The sequence below is a fragment of the Dromiciops gliroides genome, chromosome 1 (genome assembly GCF_019393635.1).
Source record: "Dromiciops gliroides isolate mDroGli1 chromosome 1, mDroGli1.pri, whole genome shotgun sequence".
Lineage (NCBI taxonomy): Eukaryota > Metazoa > Chordata > Mammalia > Microbiotheria > Microbiotheriidae > Dromiciops > Dromiciops gliroides.
The window spans coordinates 260,235,593-260,261,806 of record NC_057861.1 but is presented as its reverse complement, the minus strand read 5'-3'; the positions used below and the strand labels follow the sequence as shown (position 1 = coordinate 260,261,806).

At 35.8% G+C, this 26,214-nt stretch overlaps 1 protein-coding gene across 1 annotated transcript in view; it reads left to right on the top strand.

The window, feature by feature from the left end:
- ST18 (ST18 C2H2C-type zinc finger transcription factor) overlaps positions 1 to 26,214 on the top strand; it is a 174,158-nt gene that overhangs the window by 37,279 nt on the left and 110,665 nt on the right. The window contains exons 5-6 of the mRNA XM_043975761.1: positions 6,280 to 6,334; positions 9,458 to 9,488. Of these exons, the coding sequence (XP_043831696.1) occupies positions 6,280 to 6,334; positions 9,458 to 9,488 (86 nt within the window). The remainder of the gene's footprint in view (positions 1 to 6,279; positions 6,335 to 9,457; positions 9,489 to 26,214) is intronic.

Sequence of the window (26,214 nt, the reverse complement as noted above, 5' to 3'; positions counted from 1 at the left end):
CAAGGCAAATCAGTAGTGGATGCTTTGTTCTTCAATCTAGCCAAACTTAATGCCAAGGTATTGGCATCACCTGGCTGTTTCATTTTCTGGGATTTAGCCTTTTCCAACTTTCAGTGTTTCTCTTTGTCATTTTTGCAAAATGTTGGCGTTAAAAATGTTGGCGTTTTGTTAAAAAGTGAAACATGTAACAAGGACAAAAGGGCTCCTCATGGAGAGGGATGCATAGGATCCTTTCTATCCAGTGATAACAGGCATTATTCTTATACTTACCATGAGTTCTCCATGATTGAAAATAATAGACCACAAAGAATGATATGAAATGGTACAAAACCACATTGTCACTGAAGGTAGTAGGCGAGAACTCAGGTAAATTGCCATCACTGTATTTTGAAGAATAGTTATTAAAAATAAATATATATTAAATAAATGTTGTTCTACATATGTATGCATTTACTAGACAGAATTTAAGTTAATTAGATGTCATATATAGACATATATGAAGGATTGTAAAATGAATATAGACACATTCACCAGATAGCATTTAGGTTAATTATAGAGATCATAGATAAAGATATATGACTTTCAGAAAGTGTCTCTCAAAATCATGACTATAAAAGCTTATCATGCAAGTATATGTATATGTATTATCTAGAAAGTAAATTCCTTTAGGACAGGCACTTCTTTATATTTTTGTGTCCCTAAGACCTATCATAGTACCTTGCACATATGAAGATAGACATGTATCCATATTGTGTGTATACATGTACACACACTCATATGATATATTAAATTTTAAAGGATTTCTTGGTATAATAGTAAATAGTTAAATGATAACTTCATCTAAGCAATTTGTGTTCAATAATAAAAATATTTAATGATTAAAACACAAATGAAGTCTTTTATTGCACAAATGACAATTATTTTTGGAAGAGAATTATCATTAGTGGATAGGAACCAAATAACATTAGATGAACAGAAAGACTCTTTCTAATTGTTTTAGCCAGTTTCCTTCACCTTTGATAAGTGAATGAAACCAAAACACAAAAGAAAATTAATATTGTACTCAAGTATGTAAATTCCTAGATTATTTATATAAATTATGTATAACATATTAATTATTTTCTCACTCTAATCATACTTCCAGCATGCATAGTAAGTACTTCACAAATGTTGGTTGACTGATCTAAACACTTTTAAAAACTTACCATATATAGATACATATTTAAAGATATTAATAGTTTTTTTAAACTTCAATGAATATTGAGATATATTTATAGATGTAGATGTAGATGTAGATATAAATACATATATAGAGAGAGATATTACTAAAGTTCTCCACTCCTCCCCAGTTTTTCATATAATCACTGAATTTATTTATTTTTTTAGTGGGGCAATGAGGGTTACGTGACTTGCCCAGGGTCACACAGCTAGTAAGTGTCAAGTGTCTGAGGCTGGATTTGAACTCAGGTACTACTGAATCCAGGGCCAGTGCTTCATCCACTTCACCACCTAGCTGACCCTATAATCACTGAATTTAAAATATATCTTTTCTTCCTTTCCTAAGTTAGTTTAAGGAAGAAACATTACAGAACATCTATCCAAATCTCTCATTATGCAACTGAGGAAACTGAAATCCATAAAGCTTAAGTAACTTGTCCGAAGTTACACAATAAGTGACAGTACCACTTTTTCTGTCTTTAATTCTCCGCTTTTTAATGTTCTCCCTCCATAACTTTGTTTTCTTTTTCTTTCATTCTTCTTTCCTTCTTTTTCCTTATCCTTTCTCATAACTTGCATTAACATCTTTCCTTGGAGACATGTATTTTGGAATAAAGCTATTGTAGTAATATGCCAAAAGGCTCAAACAAGAACCACTCTACATTTTAAAAAAAATTGTGTAATGGTTCTCAGGTTGCCAGGGAAGAGGTAAAGTAGTCCTCTTTCTGGTGCTTCCTTGTCTAGATAAGGTATAAATTCCCACTGTCTCCCAGTCTTCATTGACCCACAGATGAGGCCTTTGCTCTAGTACTGACCCAAGTTCTTGGCTAGTTCATAAATATGGCTAGTTAGCTCAAGTTCTTGGCTAGCTCACAAACATGAGCTTTATCCTAGGGTTTGATTTTTAAAAGAGGTTAGACAAAGAGAGAAGGATAGATAAAGATACAAATGCAGTCCCCTTTACAACCACTGAGAATCATACAGCCCCCCCAAAGAGCTATGTGCATCAGAGAACTTGTCTCATATGGAGATGTAGACCAATTCCATCCCACAGACTGATAAGAGTCCAAAACAGAGACATACACTGAGACCTGGATGGAATACATCACATATACAGATTACCTGCCAGAAGGAAAAGAGCCATCAACAAACAGAGATAAAAAGTGGAAGGATTGGCATTATAGGGAGACAATGTGGAAGGATAACCCAGACTTACTACAGTATTAAGACTGTGGGATGTAAGATCACTTCATTATCTATCAACCCTCTATTCTTTTCTCTTGCAAGAAAGTCTCACCCAGGCTATTCTACATACAGTCCAGATGGCTGTGGTGATGTAGACTCAGCAGAAGAGAGGGTTGTTGGACTTCCTGGTCCCTTTAAGTTCCTTCCCTTTTGTGGGGATCAGGGGGAAGGAGTAGAGAACCTTGGAAATAGGTTAAATATGGTTCATTGGGGAAGCAAGAGGACCATAGAAGGCTAAAAGGGAGATTCCTTGAGTCTTTACGCGTTCATGTAAGAGTCCTTTCTGTTTTTGTAAGGTTGAATAAAACCTGTCCTGTGGTCAATTTTTCATTGACCTGCATGCTTGCTTAAGAGTTAAGGGACCATAAAGAGACATGAGGCAAATTCTAATGTTCCCAGGGAAAACCTTGGGTCAGGGCAGGAGTCAAAGATATTTATTTTGAGATACCCTTAAGGTGAACCAAATAGACATGAGTCCAAAATTGCTGTAGTGATATGAGCTTTTGAGATACATTTCTTTTATTTTAAAATTTATAATGTCTAACAACAGAAAATCCTAAAAATTAAGATTTTTTGGTCATTTTTATTTCCACAGAGAAAAATACTCAAGTAAAGCCACTTTGAGAAATCTAGAATGATTCAATTTATGTCAACGATAATTAAAGAGAACTACTTTTTTATCTTGACTAGCTATATTATATGCTAATTTTCAAGTCACAGCATATAAGTGCACAAAAAGCTTTAAGAATATTGGAGAAGAGCTTTTTGCAAAACTAAACTACTATTTTGATTGAAGAAATGAGTTACTCAGTTTTTTTACTGATTTTTTTACATCATTGTCAGTAATTGGGATTTAAAATAGGGAAAATACAATGTAAAGATTTTTATATTCCTTTTTGCTACCTTATGTATGATTTCTGGGCCATGTAATAATTGAATACTTCTTTTGTAGTCTACAAGAACGTACAAGAAAGACACTCACTAATATTTTACTGTTTGTAATGTGAATGTGTCTACTGTAATAAAGTAATTCTCATTTTAGTGAACATTTATAAAATGTTTTATTCTTAGAGTGTAACAGGCTTAATTTTTTCCCCCCAAACTGAGATCTATAATCTACCAAATGGGAAAGCAAGAAAGTCCATGAGAAAAATACAAAGAATTTTCAGGAGTTTCCATTTTTGTCTACTGACTTCTCAGATACCTGACCTACAAAGAATTCTCAGGAGTTTCCATTTCTGTCTACTGACTTTTCAGATACCTGAGGCTGTTTTTTTTTAAATTGGTGCTTAGAAAAGAGATTGACTCAGATCATGATTGTCAAAAGGTACCACTTGCTTCATTTTTTGAACCTTTCTATTTCTTACAGAGTTGTATGGCATGGTTGGAAATGGGATTTACCAGTTTTCTTCTTTTTATGGCATGGTAGAAAGAGGAAAGGCCCAATCAATAGACCATATTTTGTGAACTCAAACCAGTTTGCCCTTTTCTGTAGACTCCACCTCAGTTAAATCCGAAAGGTTTTAATTTCATGAATGAGTTTTTATTTTTATTTCAATATATATTCTATGACTAGAGGACAATGGCTCACCAAAATACAATTATGAAACCAGTATTCTGTGCACAATACAAATGGAAAGGCATGAATATTTATGCATTACTTCCATTGACTTTAATGGGGAGGTCGCTGCATGGGATGATGGCAGAATTGTCTGGCTTCTTGATAACTAAACTAAAAAAAAAGAATTAGATTTAAAACTGCTGGAAGGTTACATTTACATGTATTTATGTAACTTTTATTTGTATGTACTAGCCCTCTTTGTACCCTATGCTTCAATTTTGGAAAAGAAACTCATTGATTTAATCTTCACTTGCCTTTTGGGGAATTTGTCAGAGAGTGCTTTTGGAGAGTTAATAGCACCTGTGTGGCTGTATAGTATTAGGCTCATGTTGTGTTGATTTTGACCCAGGGGAACAGTTTCCTCCAAAATATTTCATGGTCTTCACCATTTTAACCCTCACACGGTCCAGATCGCTCTTAATCTAGTTATTCATTTAGCACATGGGGGGTGGGGGAGTTGCATGAGTTGAACCACTTTATATGCAACAGAGATACTCATGGGAGGAGGATGATTTCACAATGCAATGCTCACCATCCTTAGTAAGCCCAGCCATTTTAATCCTAGGCTGTTTCAACATCTGTCATAAATTTATGTGGTTTTCAAAAAGGGGGAAATTGATAAGAAAAAAAATCACCTATGTTGCTTTTATTGTTGTTCTTCCCTTGTTGGATGTTTTTTCTTTTAATATTCATCACAATGAACCCTGTTATTTGGACTAAAGTAACTGCTGTTCAGTGAAAGCAGTGAACACTTTTTGTTTCATAATTTTAAAAGCAGCACTGTGATTGGTGTGGTATTTATTATGAAATGATGACAAAAGAGTACCAGTGGTTTTAATAGTTTTAGCTTATAAGAGCTGTTGTTAATTTTGTCTGTAGAGTTGCAGGTGAAATAATGCACAATGGATAAATAGTCTATATTGGTTTAACTGAACATAATATATAGTGTGTTCTGGAGTTGTTTGTCTCAATAGACTATAGTAATCAAAAGTAATGAACCTATTATGTGCAGGACCTTGGAGAGCGTAGAATGGCAGTAAAAGTGTGGCACATAAAAGGTTTATTAAAGGAAATTAAAGTCCATCATTGCCACACCTGCTCCCCTATTATAAGTCTATGGCAGGTCAGTGCCTTCAATCACAACTCAGCATCAGAGAACAGAGACATGTTTCCCATTACCATTGCAGTCACACTGCATACAGCCTATTCTCAGTTTTTAAAGATGGGAGCAACTGAAGTGAACCTTCTGCCTCTGGTTTTACACAGAAAAAAAAACCCTAACTCATGTTTAAGAATTTCACCTGATAAAACATAGCTATGCCTTAACTTAATAAAACACTGAAGTGTTGACACTGGTCAGCAAGATGGATATCATCCTTTCATAAGCCAAATACAAAAACAAGTGTAGAACATTTGCATTGCACTTGGGTATGTTTTAAAGTCTCTTATAAAGAAGTTTTAAGAAACTTTCTATTGTCTTATTTCACATCATTCAAAAATCAGGATTATTGCTAATTATCACAATTGTCTCCTGAATTTCACTAGAATTTTGTGTGATAATGCATACCATTTACTATTCATGTTATGTTTGATGTGGTAGTTTCCCATTTATTTGAGATAGTAGAATGTTCCAGAAAGGGCTAAGAAGGATCAGGGATGTACAGTTTGGTGAAGTACAAAGAAGACTTTGAGTTTTGTTTTTTAGGTATCTATGGTCATTGGAATCACCGTGCTTCGGATAATAACTGACTCTTTATGACAGAAGTGCTTGAATTATCAACAAACACTTGTGGACAATAGAATAGAATCTACCATTAATATTTCATTCTTGCTTCAAGATTCAATCAGTAATTTTTTCACAACCTATGGATTATTAGGAAAGTCATATATATGACAATCCTAATTATCCTAAAGATACCCTGACTATGCTAAACATATATATGTATGTATGTACATATGTATGTATTAGATATTTTATGATATGTATGTGTATATATATCTAAATACATATACATATATATAGAGAGAGTATATATACATATATATGTATTCAGAGTCAGAATGTATTTTGAAAGCATGTATATTCTGGTTTTCATTCTAACTTTCACAACGTCTTGGTACACAAATGTGTGCTGGATGGATATTTTGGTCAGTGGCAAAGAAGATGAATTTAAGATTTTGTGTTAATGTTACAGATGGATGCAGATGCTGAAGATAAAAGGCTGCATACTCGCTCAAAAGGAACCAAGGGTGAGTTAGCAAGCAGGTTCCATGACACCATGCCCATAACACCATGAAATATGGTTGTTCTTATGCTAGGTCCCTAACGTGTAGTCAGAGTGTATATAGCTTCCTCAGGGCTCCTTTTTTTAATCAAGCCAGGACATAGGCTGCTGGCACTGACAGACAAAATGCTATTAGCTAGGAGTTAAAGAGGATAGAAAAGTCCACAGAAATGCATGATGTTTGACAATTGGAGAAATGACACAGAGAATGAAGTTGGGCATTGTGTGAAACAATGTAATGTTAGGCAAGGGGAGCATGCTTCAGTGAGACCTTCAGAATGTTATGGTGACTTTTAGCGGTCAAATAAAAGTGCAGATTTTTTTAGTTCATTGACAAAACAGGTTTTAATTTTATGTTACCTAGTGTAGTGGCTCCCAGTCTAAACTTAGTTCCAGTAAAAGGAGACTGTTTGTTTTCTGACTACCCCCTCTGGGACTTTTTAGCAGCTCTGCAAAGTAATGTTTGAAAGGTTTAACTTGCCGGTTAGCCCTCTCTTTTTGTAAGCAACAGATGGTAATGTAATATTGAAATATAAACAGGCCCTTGATGTTCTAAACATCTGGAAAGCAAGATTGACTAACATTATAACCCCTCAAGGAAAATAACTTTTTATTATAATTAGTAATATTTTTGTGACCCTTAATTCTAAGTGGAAAACTTGAAGCTCAGTATAGCATGTGAGAGAATAAGCAAAGAGGATACATTGTTTCTAGATAGAATCATTCTTCAATTTCAGTTTCCCTGGCTAAGGAAATGGGCAATAGCACTTGCAACAAAATAATCACATTTAGAAAATGTTTTTAAAACAGCAGATTAGAATTGCTAGACAAATGAAATGCTTTTTATTATCTAGCTATTTTATTATTTAGCAAAAGTCAGCAACTCCTATTTAAGTAAAAGCAAAAACAACAGAATTAGAAAAAAATAAGTTCAAAGCAGATTTACAAATTTTTGTTTGCCATGACAACCAAAATGTAGGATCACCAGAAATTGAGACCTGGAATTTCCTTTGTTCAAACAAAAGTTTTACTAATTTGAGTTCCAAGCACTTTTAGAATTGCATAGATGATACAAGTAGAAAATATCTTTATGGGCCAATAAATGTCGCACAGAGTTCCTAAACATTAAACTTTTTATCATCAAAATCATACCTTAATATTATACTAAAAATTAAGGGAACAAAGATATGGTATCCAGGTATTCAGGTTGTTGTTCAATAAGCTAAATTTTTGGTTTGACTTATAAAAGTTATGCTGTTATTACAGGCTACTTATCCACTGCAGTACTGAAAAATGAATCTTCTCATTTGAAATTTTATTTGGACTTCATTTTACATATACACAAACACATACACACACACACACACACACACACACACACACTCAAACAAGAGTGATCTCCCAGATTGTTATTGCTTATGCTACAAGAGTACTCTTTGAAACTACCTGTTATCTGCCAATCTGCTGTTTATCTTCGTATGGGCAGATTTTGATAAACACTAGCTTTCTACATTCTTTTCTCAGAGTCAGTCGTAAGAGTCAAAGATTTTCCTTTACATTTCCTACTTTTTCAAAGACTGTTGCTATTGCCTTGGCTGAAGGTTTTCCTCTTACAGATCCTTAGTTTACCTAATACAGTTCTGAGGATTATTTGAGCAATGAAATTTGTCATTCACAATTATAAGCATGTGTTTAGTGTCGAATTAAGTATAATTTCTTAGTGTAATAGTCTGTTCAGAATGGTTACTATGGACTAGGCAAAATGCATGGCAAGAAATTCCTACAATTCAAGTTGTAAATCATTAGCTACTTTATTAAATTATAGTATATATATCTTATTGCATGCTGTAGATAGATGATTGTGATAGATGATGACAGACAGACAGACAGATAGATAGATAGGTAGGTAGGTAGGTAGTTCAAGACCTTCCTCTGACATATAATAGAGTGAGAATGGGCAAGACACTTAACCTTTCAATATCCCAAGGCAACTCTCAAAGAATTAATGAAAATGATTTATTTCATACGTACTATAAATTGCAGAGGAGTTGAATAAGTCAAAAGGGAATTCCCACACTGGGGATTCTCGTGCCCTGATGAAATCAGAGCTCTATAGCATGCACACACATTCTCTGAAGTGATCTCTTTCTCTGTGTATCTCTCTGTGTGTCTTTTTCCACACACATATCTTTCTGTGTGTATGAGCACAAATAAAGTCTTTATCTATATAAGTGGCATCTATAGAGCTTGTTATTGTCTATAAAGTTTTAGCTCATTTGATCCTCACAACATTGCTGCAAAGTAGGCACTTGCTATTAGTGTAATTATCCCCATGTACATATGAGGAAAATAGGGCTCAGAAAGGTGATTTGCCCAAGGGCACTTAGCTAGCAAGTATGGAAAAGAGAATTCATACCAGTTCTTTCATAACACCCAGTCCAGTTTTTCCCACTATACTATGCTGTCCCTCATATGCACTTAGATGTACAAATATATAAATATATGTACATGTATTCAGATATCTATATACATGTATACATATAACCATATATATACATGAGCAGCAAAAAATACTAGGATATTTTCAAGCAGCATTTTCAACTCAAATATTCAAACGGATCTGTGATCTATTAAATTTGGATGTCCAGCAAATCATAAAATGTAATTTCTTGTATCAAGTGAAGACAAAAAATGGTCAGTAGTTCTTAGTCCCACTGACTCCTATTGTGACCTCCACCTTATATCAAATAGTCTCCAAAAAGGTATAGTAGCTTGCTGGTAGAGTCTACAATTGGGGGGTGCCAACTTCACCAAAGAATTCATAGTAAGCTCAGCACACTCCATACTACAGGAATCTGCCCTCTTTTAGTGAGAGATGAGAACCAGGAGGAATTTTCTAATTTGGTTACAATCCAGGTGGGGCAAACCCATACATGGAAAAATTAACCAAATGAAAATGGGGATAAGATTTTACTTATCTTTTACCATGCTCATCTGATCAAGACAGATGCAGAGTTTCAGAGGACTGGGATGAGAAACAACAACAACAAAAACCTGACTCCGTTTTTCTTTCTCTTTTTGTTAACAGTGCAGGTAGACTCTGTGGTACAAGAGCTCAGGTAAGAATTCATCTAAAGTCTTTCTCTCAATTTCCATTGTTCTAGATCAAAAGAATCAATTATCTCTACTAAGCCTGAAGATCACTGTTCTGGGGCAAAAATAAGAACTAGAGAAAATGCCCCCTGACATAGCCATCATATGTTTTAGACAGTAAAATTGACTTAAATTCAATGAATATTTATTAAGTATCTGCATCCTATCACATTCTCATTTGTTTACAATTCAGCATTAACCTAATGAATTTAAAGAGCTCAAAAATTTGTTAGGAATTACTTGTGGGAAAATATGGCAACATTCAAAGTGAGAATTCCAACTTTATAAATGTGATAAATCATGAAAAATAGGGAAATTAAATTTGTTTTGTCTATACAGTGACTTGAGAATTAATGTAATTATATGAAGATTCAAACCTAGAAAAGTTTTGTATAATATCCAGATTATTAAACAAAGTTTTATTGATGGGGAAATACTTTGATTTTCTACTTTAATTCATAGATGTAGATATAAAGATAACATTGTCTGCACAGATATCCTTAACTGATGATTTAGTTATCTTATTGAATGAACTTAATGTAGACAATCAGTTGAGCTAGTTTAGGGGCCAAAGATACCACTCTTGGCTTTAATTAAGTGTATAATTGCATTGGTTGCATATTTTGTGTGGAAATAACCTAAATTTCAAGACTTTGTAATTCATTGATTTGGGAGAGTGACCTAAACATGCCCATACTTTATTGTTTTTTTCCAAAAGTTCTCTTTATTTAGTTTTTTTAGAATAATTTAAAAGCACATCAGATTTACTTAGGAAGGTGAATTGTTTAGGTGCAGATAAAAATAAATAGGCTTTTGAAAAATGTTTGCAGAAGACATTGTTTGGCAGTGAATGACAATATACTTTTATTTTTATTTATATATATATTTGGCAAGGCAATGAGGGTTAAGTGACTTGCCCAGGGTCACACAGCTAGTAAGTGTCTGAGGTCAGATTTGAACTCAGGTCCTCCTGAGTTCCAGGACTGGTGATCTATCCACTGTGCCACCTAGCTGCCCCCAACAACATTCTTTTATAAAACTTCTTCACTAATGAGAAAGTCATTAAAGTATTTATTCTTTTGTAATTATTTTTCATTTGCCAGGGATTTTTAATTCATTCTTCTATTAGTCTATATCCTTGCATTAGAAGGGAACATTAATAAGAAGTATACCCTTCCCAAAATGGAAATGATACACATGTCCTCAAGAGAATTGTTTGGAAAATTAAGTTTCCCATAAGCATCTGAAATATCAGAGAACCTGTACTATTTTCCTTACCAGATTAAGCAGTTTTTAAAAAATAATTGTGCTTCATATTTTGTGAACACAGGCTACCCTACATAATGCTGTGTTGCCTCTTATTCATTTTGTCAGCAATCAAGTATGCTTGTTAATTGAACCAGCATCTTTTAGTAGGCTACATATACTTCATTACTGTTATTATCACTATTATTATTATTATTATTATTATTATTATTATGTTTGTCAGGATAGGACTCATTGCTTTCTTAAATGAACTAAAGTACTTCTATTAAAAAAACTTGTCTTATTTAATCTTCTTTTATAAGTTTAGGTCTCTTAGAGAGTATTGTTTTAACAGAGACATGCAAATTCTTCTCTGTACCAAACTGAGAAATATAGATTCCTTGTTTAATTTCACATCCACCCACACACCCACACCCTTTAGGCTTATACCAACTGACAACTCACTCTTGCATTATCTTCTTATTTTAAAATGACAAAACATTACATCTTTGGACTTCTCTGTTGGAAAACCATGACTTAAGTTTATAAACTTTCATTACATTTTTATTCATTAAAAATCTGTAATTGATTTTAGGTATTCAATGATTTTTTTCTTGTATGCTTAGTCTTGCAAGTTAATATTGGAAATAATTTACAGAAAAATTGTGTTGTAAGTGGTTCAATTCAATCCATGTAGTAATCATGTAGTAGGAAAATCTGCTTGCTTGAGAGGCTAATATATCACCCCACTTTTTTCTATATAAAGAACTTGGTTGCTGTAACTTGATCCATGGAAATTACTTCCTTTCTCAGTCAGTTGTACATCTGACTCTTGCAGAAGACTGCTAAGGAATTGCTCAAGTTGGTTGGTTGGTTGTTGTCATTTGTTCTAGAAGTGGACCAAAATGGCATCAGTATGTTAGAATCAAGTTATATGAGCTCAGAATATTCTACCACAGGTCGGATGCAAATAGCCCATATGAACACTTTGAATGCAGATATTATTAAATTTGTGCATCTCATGTTTCTTTTGACCTACTTCCATTATACTTTGTTTATTGGGCACAGTGCCTTCTTTGATGAGGGAATGCCATGCTGGGAGGTCCTGTGCCAGTATCTCCCATGTCTCACAATAAATTCCAAAGTTCTTCAGAGAAGAACTTAATACATGATAAAACTCTGCAAGTGGCTTTATAACACATACAATAGGTTGATGGAAGCTAAGGATCACTGTTGTGGTAGCAGCCAATAAAGCCAACATGACCTTGGGCTGCATTAAAAGAGGAAATGCTTTTATCTAAGGGTCTCATTGTCCACTAGTCAGACTCAATCTGGAGTACTATGCTCATTTCTGGACACCATACTCTAAGGAGGACATTGACGATCTGGAGAATGTTCAGAGGAAGGTAGCTAGAATGGTGAGGGCCCTTGAAAGCATGTCAATACAAGGCTGCTTGAGGCAACTGAGGATGTTTAGCCTAGATGAGAAAAGTTTGGGGAGGGAATTGGTGCATAAGAGCTATCTTCAAGTAGGATCACAGATTTGGAACTGGGAGAACATTTGAAGGTCCTCTACTCTTACTGCACCATTTTACTGAGACACAGAGACTCAGAGGTAGTACTTGGCAGAACCACAATCCAAACCCTTGAGACCAGTGGATTTGGCCTGCTCAGTAAGCTTCTGTAGCTCCCTATTGCCTCTAGAATAAAATATAACTGCCTCTATCTGGCATTTAAAGCCCTACAGCTTTAGTCCAACCCATCTTTTCAAAGTGATGCCTCAACTGTGGCCAAACCAATGATGTGCTGGAGCCAGTTTATCCTGGCTCACAGGAGCCAATTGTTAAAATTTCAATGTGGACACTTATATCTCAGAAATCAGCAAATGCTACAAATTGAGGCTTAATTGCTTTGTTGATTGTCTAAGCCTAAGAAAATGATGGAGGAAGTGTTAATAATACCTATCAAATGCAAAAATGTGTTTTGTATTTTTTTCAGAGAGATGATTATTAAAAATTGACCATCACACCACTGGGCCAAACTAACCCACCTGTGGCTCTCTATATGTTCTACTCTGTTTTTCCCCACATCTAGACATTTACAGAAACTGTCCTCCATGCCCAGAATCCTTTGCCTCCTCACCACTGCCTTGCAGAATCCCTATTTTCCTTCAAAGCCCTGCTCAAGTGCCATCTAGGAGGCCAATTCCCTTGCTGTTGGTGTTCTCCCTGACTCCAAAAATGCCTTTGTATTTAGTCTGCATATCCTTATTTGTGCATGTTTTTCTTTCCCAGTAGAATGTGAGTTCCTTGGAGGCAGGCATTGTTGCATTTTGTCTTTGTACCCCAGCACCTGGCAAAGCATTTGCTCGGCACATGCTAAGCACTCAAAAAATGCTTGGTGAGTTATTGCTGAATCTAAAGGCAGATATGAAGCCTAATAAAGGTATAGGGATGCCCTGTGTGAATGTAGAGATGAGAACTAAAAGGTCGGGTTTACAAAACACCTAGGAGTCCAGTTTTCCTGAAATGTAGAGTGTTTAAAGAAGAGTACAATTGTACATAAAATAAGGCTGAAAAGCCAAGGTAAAACCAGATTGTGGTGGGACTTAAATAACAGATTAGGATTTTATGTTTCATCCCATAAACCAGAGGTTCTTAGCTTTTGTATCTGTACTATGGACACCTTTTGCAACCTGATGAAGCTGATGGACCCCTTCTCAGAATAAATGCTTCTAAATGCTTAAAATAAAATACAGAGGATTACAAATGAAATCAATTCTATTGAAATACAATATTTGAAATACAGTATTTGAAAAGCAAGTTCATGGAGTCCAGGTTAAGAACCGCTTCTTAAAGGTGTAAGTAGCTACTGGTGGCTGAATAGAAGGGAAATTTTTTAAACAAAACCTTTTTGATAGGCAGATTTGTCCAAAGATGGAATGGTCTGACTTGGGAGATAGGATCAAAAGACTCAGAACTGAAAGAGACCTCAGAGGTCATCTATCCCAACCCCCTCAGTTTATAGTTGAGGAAACAGAGCCCCAAAGATATGAAATGACATGTAGTTAAAAGTCAAGTTGGAATTGGAACCTAGCTTGTCTTACTCCCAGTGCAATTTCTATCCCATCATGCTTCCTAATACATTCCCCATTGCTAGGAATCTTCAAGTAAAGAATCAATAGATGACTACTTGTCAGAAATATTATTGAGGGGGTTCATATAATCAAAACTAGAAGACCAATAAAGTCCTTTCCATCTCTATAATCTTGAGATAGGTGGCACAGTTGATAGAGTGTTGAACCTAGAATCAGAAAGATCTGAGTGCACATATAGGCTTAGATACTTACTTTGTGAACCCTGGGCACTTAACTTCAGTTTGCCTCATCTTCCTCATCTGTAAAATGGGAATAATAGCACCTACTCCGCAGGGTTGCTATGAGGATCAAACAAGATAATAGTTGTAAAACATTTAGCACAGGGCTTGGAACATAGTAAGAACTATATAAATAGTAGCTATTATGGTTCTTATTAGATATCCTGATATACTGAAAACAGAAATATTACTCTAAATGAAGGGATATGGATTAGTGAAATGGCCCAGACAGTGATTTTAAAACCTCACCATAAATAATTTTGGGGGGAAACACATATATCTAGTTACCTAGAAGACTGCTATCTTTTTGGTGTATCTTTCTTATTCATCTAATCCAAGTTTTTATTTATATCACATTAACTAATTTAGAGAATTAGTTAAGGAAAAAAGTCCTAAAGTTGTCCTGAAATCTGAATATATTTCAAACCATTGTGTTCTTTCATACTTCCAGTTCTAGACATTATGAAAAGGTCAATGACAATTTAGTTGGATCTTTATATAGAGATAGATAAATGGATAGAGATATGTAGATAGAATGTAGCTAGTTAGCTAAATAGGTAGATAGATATACACACACATGGGTAGGTAAGATCTGTATATCTTACATATAAACATATATATGCATAAATATGTAAGCTTTTAATGTTTCTGAAGCCATTGGTTACCAAAATATTAACACAAATGAAGCTAATTTAAATATACTATATGTTGTTCATGACACTAATAAAAATTGATGCTGACATTCCTGTCATCTTATTATACTATATGCCAGCCTCCTTCATCACCATTACAAAAGCAATTTATAACCACAGGCCCACCTTTCATCCTACCTCTTTATTAGTATTTCTAATCTTCCCTGGAAAACAAATCAGATTTACAGGTGGTGTCTAGAATTTCCCCCCCCCACACCCCAACCCATTTCTTTCTAAAGTATGAGAATTACATTATCTACCCTCCTGCCTTTTATTGCTCCTACCCTTAATCTGAACCAAGTGCCATGGCAACTATTAATATTGATAATTGCTTCATGCATTGGCAAAGTGTTTTCCATTTGGTCCTGCCCCTTTCCAGCAATTAGGAAAATAGATCCCAGACACTGAGATGTCACCCTGTGTTTCTTTTGTGACTACTAGAAGACAAATGAATTCAAGCTCTTAGTAATATTAGTGACATCTCCTACTAACCCAAGTGTCCTTTACTCGCCTCACTGTCGCCTTGCCCATTTGCTGAACTAAGTGTGGTATTTAAAGTTTTCTTACTTTCTCTCTTTCTGTCTTATTTTCTTTTCACTTATGTTATACATGCTTTTATATCATTTAACTTTGCAATTTGCCATTTTGGTGAGACACTTTAGAATGTCAAATATTTTACAAGATATATTACTGGAAGTAGGTTAAATATTTGGTTAGATATTTTAAATTTAATTCAATAAACATTTATTAAATACTGCTAGAGGTGCAAAGATGGAAGAATTAAACCTAGTTATGCCTTTCATGGAATTTATGATCTAGTGTTAAGAGAAACAAAGTGGGATAGACACAAATAACTATAACATCATATAGGATATGACTAAATAAATACATAGAATGGGTACAATAGAATACTTGAGGGATTTAAGGAGGGAGAGGTCACTGTTAGCTGGGGAGATGATGGTAGCTTTATCGAGCAAATTGGTTGATACTCAAACTGGCCCTTCAAGTTTGGGAAGGATTTCAATAAGTGAAAGGAGTCTGATATAGCATTTGGTCAGAAGGCTCCTCAGAGATCATCTACACCAAGACCCTTATTTTTTTAAACATGGAAACTGAGGCCCAGTGAGCTTAAGTAACTGCCACAATTATATGATTACTAAACAGGGAAATTGGGATTTGAAATTAGGTATTGTAATCCCATATCCAAGGTTCCTTGCACTACAAAATAATAGATTTTCTGGGCATAGGGGATGGTATGCAAAAATGTATAGAATAGAGAAAAGACAGGAAAATGGGAGAGCAGTGAATGATTCAATATTACAGAGGCACTGCAGCATAATTAGAAAAAGTACTACTGGTTTGTTGTCAGAGGACCAGAATTCAGATCTCTGTTCCAACACTTATTACCAGGATCAGGTCATACTATTCTTATGAGTATCACTTACCTAATCCATAACAATGCTGATAATTCTTACACCACATACCTCATAGGCTTACTGTGAGGTTCAAATGAGATGATGCATGAAAAATACCATATCAATCAATAAGCATTAATTTGTTGTTGTTCAGTCATGTCTGACTCTTCGTGATCCCATTGGGGTTTTCTTGGCAAAGCTACTAGAGTAGCCATTTCTTTCCCCATCTCATTTTACAGATGAGGAAACTGAGACAAACAGGATTAAGTGACTTCTCCAGGGTTACACAGCTAATGATTGCCTGAATCTGGATTTGAACTCAGGTCTTCCTGACTCCAGGGCTGGCTCTCTAACCACTGAGCCAACTAGCTGCCCAAGCACTTATTAGGCACCTTACACGTGCAAGCACTATTTTAGCAGTTGCAGATAAAAAGACAGAAATTAAGCACTCTCCTGTCTTTAAAGAGATTCTATTCCATAAGGTAAGCCAATAGGTACCTGTATGAGTATAAAATTCAGAGATTTCCAAAATAATAGTAAGTTTTTAAAATAGTAGTTTATAAAGCACATTAAGCATTTGTAAAATGCTTTACATATATTACCTCATTTAGTCCTCACAACATCATTGTCTTCATTTTACAGATGGAAAAATTGAAGTTGAAAAGTTGTAATTTGGCTAGGGTTGCCCCAACAGTGTCATCCTGACTCCATGTCCAGTGCTCTACCTACTATATCTCCTAGCTACTTCTATGCAGAGACACAGAAATGAAGGCTAGAATGCCATGTGTGATTAAAAATAAGCAGACCTCTTTGGTAGAGGGTTCACCAGAATAATACAGCTGAGAAGGTAGATGAGAGTCAGGTTATGGAAATGTCAAACAGAAGTTTGTATTTAATCCTAGAGATGAAAGAGGGCCATTAGTGTTTATTGAGCATTGTAGTGATATGATAGGAGGTGGCTAGGTGGTGCCATAGTACACAGAGCTCTGGGTCTGGGGTCAAGGAAAATTCATCTTCCTGAGTTCAAATCTGACCTCAGACACTTATTAGTTGTGTGACCCCAGGCAAGTCACTCAACCCTATTTGCTTCCATTTCCTTATCTGTAAGCAGGAGCAGGAGAAGGAAATGGCAAATCATTTGCCAAAAAAACCACTAAATGGAGTCATGAATAGTTGGACATGACTGAAACAACTGAACAACCACAAGTGATATGGTCACACCTATTTTTCAGGAAAATCCCTTTCTAGCTGTATAGAGAATGAATTGAGGTGGGTAGGAATTTTGGGCAGGGAAACAAATTCGGAATCTATTACAATTTTCCAAGCAAAAGGTTAAGGCTTGAACTAGGGTGGTGGTCATGTGAGTGGAGAGGAGATGATGAGTGATGGTGTAGAGATAGAAATGACAATGCTTTATGAATCTTAAAGAGACATTGAAATGTGAGTCATTATGACAGTAGATTTTAATGGCTTGCAGCCTCAGGTGGCCCTCCAATTTCTTTAGATTTTTTCCCATTTTGTTCTATGCAACATTTTTATATGAAAATTATTGTGTTTTAAGTAATTTCCTTATTTTGTCCCTTCCTGTAGTCTAGCTATCATTTCATAGATTTTGGACTTTTTGGATATTATGGTTTATTTTAGTATGCATGTTTTAAAATAGAGTAACTCACTTAAAATGCTTATGAAAGAAGACAAATATACTACCAAGACAAAAATAATGTATTCTATAGTGACCTGTTCATTCGACAAGCACTTATAAAATACTTCTATGTTATAGACCATAGGAATACAAAGATAATAGTAAATCCACCTTAATATAATCAGCAAGATCAGCCAGTAAGGGTGTATAGGTGTTCTAGAAGCAGTTTATAGCTTTCTCTCTTTTATTAAAGGCATCTAGGTGGTTCAGTGGATAGAGTGCAGGGCCTGGGATCAGGAAGACCTGAGATCAAATCCAGTCTCAAACACTCTCTAGGTATGTGACCTTGGGCAAGTCACTTACCCTCCATTTGCCTTAATGCTTTGGAGAAAGAAATGGCAATCTTTGTCAAGAAAACCCAAATGGGGTCATGGAGAGTCACAAATGACTGAAAATGACCTAACACCAATAACAGCTCTTTTATTAACTTGGACCAAACTACAATGTTAGGCAGTGCATAGAGTACAGTTTCTGCTGATTATACCATTGTTTGTCCATCTCCAGATCCTAATACCTACTGAGAGTACAATTCAGTAAGGGAGAATAAATGTTCCATGAAACAGAACATTCAATGTATTTAATGCAACAAACATTTACTAAACATCTTCTCCTTAGAGGACAATGTTCTAGGCCCTGGGGAATGCAGACAGAGATGATATAGATCTGACCCACAAGGCACTCACTATCTAATTAGAGGAAAGAAAACTTACCCTTCCACCAGTAAATCTGAAGCAGGGAATCACAGGGTCCTATAGATTTGGAACTGAGAGGTGTCTTAAAGATAACCTAGTAAAACACCTTTTTATGGGTAACCCTTACATGGTGTTAAAGAAGTGAAATGATGTGTGAATTAATATTGGTAGTAAGCAGTAGAACCCATATTCAAAGCTTGACTACAAAGCTAGTGGTTTTCTCGCTCCACAATGCTGCCTTTCCTGGAAAATGTGGAAGATGATAAGGAGAGATCTAGGCAAAATGGTATGAGAAATCTGAGGAATAAAAGATCACTTTTCAGGTTTTGGTTTGGTTATTGTTGTTTAGTGGTGGGAGCAAATGGGGCAAGGCCATACATAAAGAAGGGTCCCAGAGAAAAAATACACCAAAGTTACAAATTGGAGGGAGTGACTTCAACATACAGAGACTGGGAGGTGGCAAAAGGGAGAAGGAGGAAGAGGCAGAAAGAACAAAGACATGGAGACAGAGGAGAGAAGGATAAAAAAGAGAAGGCAGGTCAATTTGGCTAAGATACTGAGTACCTGAAGAGTAATCACATGAAAGGGGGATGGGGGGAGGCAATAAACAGTTATTAATCACTTACTCTGTGCCAGGCATTGTGCTAAGCATTGGGTATATAAATTTAAGCAAAAAATGAAACAGTTCCTCCCCTCTATAGGCTTACATCCTAATTAATGGTATTAGAATTCATGATACTTTCCATTCAGTTCCTTGAGATCAGAAACTGTTTGGGGTTTTCTTTTTATCTTCAGAGTTTAGGGCAGTGATTGGTGCAAAGTAAGAGGTTAATAAATGCTTACTGGGGGCAGCTAGGTGGTGCAGTAGATAAAACACCAGCCTTGAATTCAGGAGGACCTGAGTTCAAATTTGGTCTCAGACACTTGACTAGCTATGTGATCCTAGGCAAGTCACTTAACCCTCATTGCCCCGCAATAAAATAAAATAAAATAATTTTAAAAAATAAATGTTTACTGAGGGACAGCTAGATGGCATAGTGGATAGAGAACTGGCTCTGGAGTCAGGAGGACCAGAGTTCAAATAGGGCCTCAGACACTAGCTGTGTGACCCTGGGCAAGTCACTTAACCTAAATTGCCTGCAATAAATGAACAAATACTAGAGAAAAAACTAGGTATAATCTGATATGCACCCTAGACTTGGGGAGAGCAAATTTCAAAGTGCTAGGAGAAATGCTATGGCCTAAAATTTTACCTGAGAAATTGGTCCAAGAGGGATAATTGGAAGAGGTTAAAGGAATGACATTCTGAAGACAGAAACAGAATTGTTTAAGAAGGAAAAGGATAGCTGAAGAGATAGAGATACAGAGAGAAATGAATCAATAATTAATTAATTAATTAATATCTAATCAAGCACCTTCTGCATACCCAGTATTCTGCAAAGTGCTGAGGATACAAAAATGAAAGGGAAACAGTACTAGTACTTCCCCTCAAGAAGCTCATGTTTCCACAAGGGGGATTACATGTATGTATTTAGTATAAACAAAAGACATTCAAGGTAACCTTTTTGTAGAAGGCCCTAGCAGCTGGGGAAAGAAAGGGAACCAGAAAAGGACTCTTGGGAAAAGTGGCCCTCAATCTAATTCCTTAAGGAAACTAGGGATTCCAAGAGGTGAAGATCAGCAGTCCATTCCAAATGTGGTGAATGGCCACTGTAAAGGCACATGGACCAGAGATGGTATGTTGTATGTGAAGAACTGCAAGAAAGCCAATTGTGCTCAATCATGGAATGCATGAAAGAGAATAATGTATAAAATATTTAAAATGATAGTTTGGGACCAATTTATGAAGGGTTTTAAATACCAAACAGTGGAGTTTTATCCTATGAGAAATGGGAAGTCACTATAATATGTAGAATAGAAGACTGACATAGTCTGACTTGCACTTGAGGAATTCATTTTGGCAGCTAACTGGAGAGTGGATTGGGGTAGAAAAATACATGAGACTGGAAGACCAATTTAGAAAGTATTATCATATTCCAATCAAGAGGTTACTTAGATCTGAACTAGAGTAATGGTTGTGGGAGAAAAGGAAAGGAGGCAGATGTAAAGACATCATGCAGAAGAAAAAAACAATAAAATTGGGCAATTGGTTGAGTATTTTTGGAGTGAGGGACAGTGAAAAGTCATGGACAACATAGAGATTATGAACCTGTGTATCTGAAATATGACAGTGGTCTAAAGAGGAGCAGAGAAGTTTGGAAAAGGGTATGTTGGGAGGAGGGGAAGATGAGTTCCAGTTTGATCATTATGAGTTTGAGATACCTGTGGGAATTCAAGATGGAAAAGTCCAATAGGTGAGTGATGAGATGGAGCTGGATCCCAGAATAAAACTTGGAAAGATAGATCTATCTCCATAAATCCGTGGAAGCTCATTCAGTAACCAAAAGTATATAGACACGAAGGCTCATGATAGATTCTTGGGGTACACCCAAGGTTCAGGTTTGGGAAGATAGATCCAGCAAAGGAGACTGAGAAGGAATATAGGAAAGCCAAGAGAAAGCACTATCATGAAAACCCAAAGAAGATAGAATAACCAGAAAAAGAGGGTGATTAACCGTGTTAAATGCTGCAGAAATGTCAAAAGAAGATGAAGATTGAGAAAAGACCATTGGTTTTAGCAACTAGGAGATCACTGGTTGCTTTGGAGAAATCAGTTTCATTTAAGAGATGAAATCCAAAGTCACTTTTCAAAAGGTTTAAAATAGAGAGGAGAGAAAGTAGTAGTATAAGCAGCTTTTTCAAGGAGTTTCCCAAGGAAAAAAAGGAGAGCTATAAGATGATAGTTTGAGGATGGAGGATGGAGGATGGAGACTAAATGACTTGACCAGGGTCAGGCATATAGTAAATGGGATGCAAATTTCAGTGCCATGACTTCAAGTTCAGAAAAGCATCATAACACTGAAGTTCAGAATGCCTGTTTTTCTAAGGCCCAAGGAGCTAATAATGGTTTTTATATTTTAAAAAATATAAAGCCATACAAAAGCTATACAGAAACACAAATTGGGCCAGATTTGGCCTGTGGGTCATACTTTGCCAACCCCTGGACTAAATCATATAACTATAAGGTGGCTTTGGAACTGATCGACTACAAGGACCCCAAATGTATTCATCTGTGGATCGATGTCAACCTGGAAGGTGAGCACTAGTATATGATATTATGAACTTGTCACTTGGAGACATGCTCTTCTCATCCATACTTTCCATACTAGGTTACCTTCCTCTCCTCCCCATCTCTCAGTCCTCAGAAGTCATTCTTCCTTTGCAGAGCCTTGATTGGATTATATTGTATAGTACATTGTTAGAGAATTATCAGTGCTTTGAAGCTGAATTTTGGAAAATATATGAATATTTTTTAGGACATAGAATGCTGAAATGTCAGTACAAAGGTTGGGCAGGGAATAAGGCCCCTGATGGAATACCTGAATGAGTTTGGGCATTTGAGAGTCACCTGGGGCTGGGAGCAGGTGGTATTGATAGAAATTTTTAAATAGGGTTTGAAGTAATGAACTCCAAGATTGCCTCCCAGGGTACTGTACTGCAGACAACTTGATGGGACTGATGGACATGCTCATCCAGCTCACTGGACAGCGACATCAGAGGAGAGGGCCAGCAAGTGACCCAAAGGAATGGGGAATTGGAGGTTAGACTTATAAACCCATCGCTCACAGTGATATTGTTCTAATTCATCCTACATTGCTCTGGAATACATCTGCTTCCTCAAATCTGGCCTCAGACATTTACTCTTCATGTGACTTTGGCCAAATAACTTAACCTCTGTTTGCCACAATTTCTTCAAATATAAAATGAAGGTTGTTGTAGGGATCAAATGGAATAATATTGGCAAAGGACTTAGCAAAGTTTCTAATATATCCGATGCATGCTTAATAAGTCATTGTTTCCCACTTTCTTATTTTCTCTTGAACCCATATTCACAGAAGTTGTCCAGTTCTTACACACTCTCATTTCTCCCTCCAGTGCACCCCCCAATTTAGCTCTCCTAGCAACAATATACACACTAAACTTCTTTTTGTACTTCCCTCACTTAAGTTCTTCCTCACTATCTAACAGCATTAAGGAGACATCCCTAGACATATTTGAAAGGACGACTGCAACATTGTAGGCAGTTTATATATTGGCACAGTTCCCAAGAACTGTGGCATCTCTGAACTCTAACAGATGGGAAGTTTATCAAATTTGTGGGTTACAAGAAACTAAAGGAATAGGTAATACACTAAATAACAGAATCAATATCCAAAATGATACTAAAAGTTTGGAAGGGTAAATCAAGGTATTTAATGTGGATAAATAAAAAATTCTGCACTTAGATAAAAAAACCAACTCTATAAGTGCAAGATAGGGTAGGTATTGTTAGAAATCAGCTTATATTTTTAAAAATGATTTAGGGATTCTAGTATAATACAGTACAAGCTCAAAATGAGTCTGTATTATGATAAAGGAAAAAAATATAAAGTATAATCAGGCTACATGATAGAAGTCTGGTGTGCAGAACAAGGATGAATGGTTAACTCCAACATACTCTATTTTAGTCAGACCATATATGCTGTAGAGTTTGGTTTGGGATCCTATATTGTAGAGGGAACATTGACAAGCTAGACTTAAATGCTGTACCATGAAATGGATTATTGAAGACTGTGCCTGTAGATTGTAAATTCTGAGAGGTTCTACTAGACTGGAAGGATTTTTAGAATGGGCTTGGTAGTGTTGTATGTTTGTTATATAAGAACCATCCCTTCTAAGTCAGGTGATCTCACCCCAGACTAACTAAAAGACCATCATTTGGTTTTGCCTTATCGACTCTTAAAGACTACCTGTGTAAAAGAGGCACTCTGATATGCTACCTCATCAACGGGGTACCCACATCAATGAAATCATCCCTTTTTGAACTATTAAAGTTAACAGGCTGTATTATGTCTAGATGAAGATGACCAGGGAGGCATCATATGAGGATAAATTGAAGGGCTGTCCTGGGAATATATTTAAACTAGTAGAAAGTCGATTTAGGGGAAATATAAGTATTTTCATATATTTAAGTGGTTCTCATGAAGAAGAATTAAAACTTATTCTGCCTGGCCTTAAAAGGAAGAAATATAACCAATGGAAAGAATTTTAATAGAATTAGATTTTAATTCAAAATAAAATATCTTAATATTTTGAGTACTCCAAAAATGGAATGAGCTCACACAATGGATAGACAGTTTCCTATCCCTGCAGGTATTAAAAAAGAAGCTGGATGACCACTTTTCAGAGTTATTTTAGAGATATAATGATTTAGGAAGAACTTGGGATAATAGTAGGTGATCTTTGAAGTCCCTTCTTCTAAATTTCCCCCCCTAAAAACAGAATTTTTATTTCCAATATATAATTCAGAGTTGTAAGTGTAGTACTCCTCTGATGCTACTTTCCTAACTATTACTTGTAGTGGTATGTTGGATCCCCAGTGTTACAGTCTGTTTAAGACAGTGGGTCACTGGTGATCTCTAATACTGTTACTCATGAACCCCCATCTGGTGAGTGTCCCATTACAATCAAAAGGTAGAATTTGACTAGCTTTTAGAAGGTGATTAGCTGAGAAGGGATTGCATGGGTAGTTGTTATTAAAAAAAATCCTCTCCTCCAAAAGAGGAGAAGGGGCACACCCTGTTTTTCCCATAAACGTCTTGGGGAAAGTAGACTCAAATTAGAGAGCACATGTGTCCAAGGGGTAAACTCACAGTTCCTGTTTACTGAAAGTTTTTTTCTCCCGCTATGAGTCCTCTTGAGTTCTCCTTTAGGTATAACTCTCTGGTCATCTTCGAGGGTTCTCAAGCAGTCTTTCTTCAGCATACCTAGTTTGTCCTCTATGTGTCTCTCAGGTCCTTATACAGACACTTCCATCAGTCACTGATGCTCTTGGGACACTGATGTCCAGCTCCAGTGGAGACTCCAAGTGTTCCAAACTTTTGTAATTTACAAGGTTGTCATATGAACAATGGGATGAGACAAGGAAAGAGATTTGATCCTTTCAACTCCCTGCCCCATCAAAAAATGTCAATTCCAACTCAGGAATCCTTCATCATAAGATTCAACTACTACTCAACTGGCCTACTGCTGAAATCCATGATTTTGAAGTGGCTTGCTATGTTCTACATAGGTTTAGAGATTTGATTGATTCTTTCAGTCTCTCATAAGACATTTCTCGTGTGGCTTAACTATTTTCACCCAATATTCAAAACTCTTCGCTTCTCCCAAATTTATTAAGAAATTGTTCACACCTAGTTTGATTAATTGATTGGCTCAATCCCTTGTGTAGGCCTTCTGTACATACCTTAAATTAGGTGAGGACAGAAAGCTCCACCTTTAGATAATCAAGCAGAAATATTTTATAAAGTAAAATAAACCATTATTAGCAAAATCACTAGAGTCTATTGATAGAAATTATATGATGTCACAAGGTCAGAAACCAAAGTGTACTAAATAAAGAAACTAAAAAGAATAAAGAAAATGTAATTCAAGGGAATCCAGGAAATAAAAAAATGAATATAATTAAAGATAGAAAGTTAATCTGTTTTATGCTCTGCCTTTGATTACAGGTTTTCATTTAAAATGCACTTATACATATGCCAAAAGGAAAAAAGGAGAATGGCAAATCAATACCTGGCTGCACAAAACTTTAATGTGAACATTAAAAAGCTCTAAGTTTCATTCCTTCTACCATATTATAATAGAATGGATTTTCTGTAGAGAGAGAAAAAGAGACAGAAAGGACATTAAAGGTCATTTAATCCAATTCATACATTTCACAGATCAGGAAATTGAGGCCCAGGAAATTGAAGTGAAGTAACTTAGCCAAAGTCACACATGTAAGTGCCAGAACCAGAATTCTGACTCTACACACTCATCATGCATCTCTCCATTTCCCTTTGGGTCATCCGCAATTTTGACTCTTCAAAGCTTATAGTATTCTGGGATGTTTAGTTATACAACTTCACTAGGAAAGTATTGGTATTAAAAAGATAGGCTTTTGTGTCAGGAAACAGTAACTTTGGGTCCTTGAAATCATGATGTCAATTTGTATTGTGGCATCCAGCCTCTTTCTGGTATTAGCTCACTGTCCATCTGCAGTGTCTGTCCAAGACCCATGCACTGATGGATTAACTAAATGGGCTGTCCATCCAACTCACCATCTGGACTCTGGACAGAACATTCTCCTTGACAGTGCTGAACACCTTGGTAAGTATACATACTCAAGTTTTATACCTTTCTTGATAGTCTTATTCAAAGAATCATTCAATAAGGTTGTCTCTGTTGTATCTATTTAGGAATCTTATATGATTTTGATATATGCATGAGAGTTACTTTGTCAAAGAAGATTTAAGGCTAAATCTTCCTCAAGTCAAATATTTGAGAATCAACACAGAACTCAGGGAGATCTTGTCTACACAACTGGAAAGTGGTGACCAGCTGTAATAAATCACTTATAAAAATATACCTGTTCCTTTAACATATTTTCA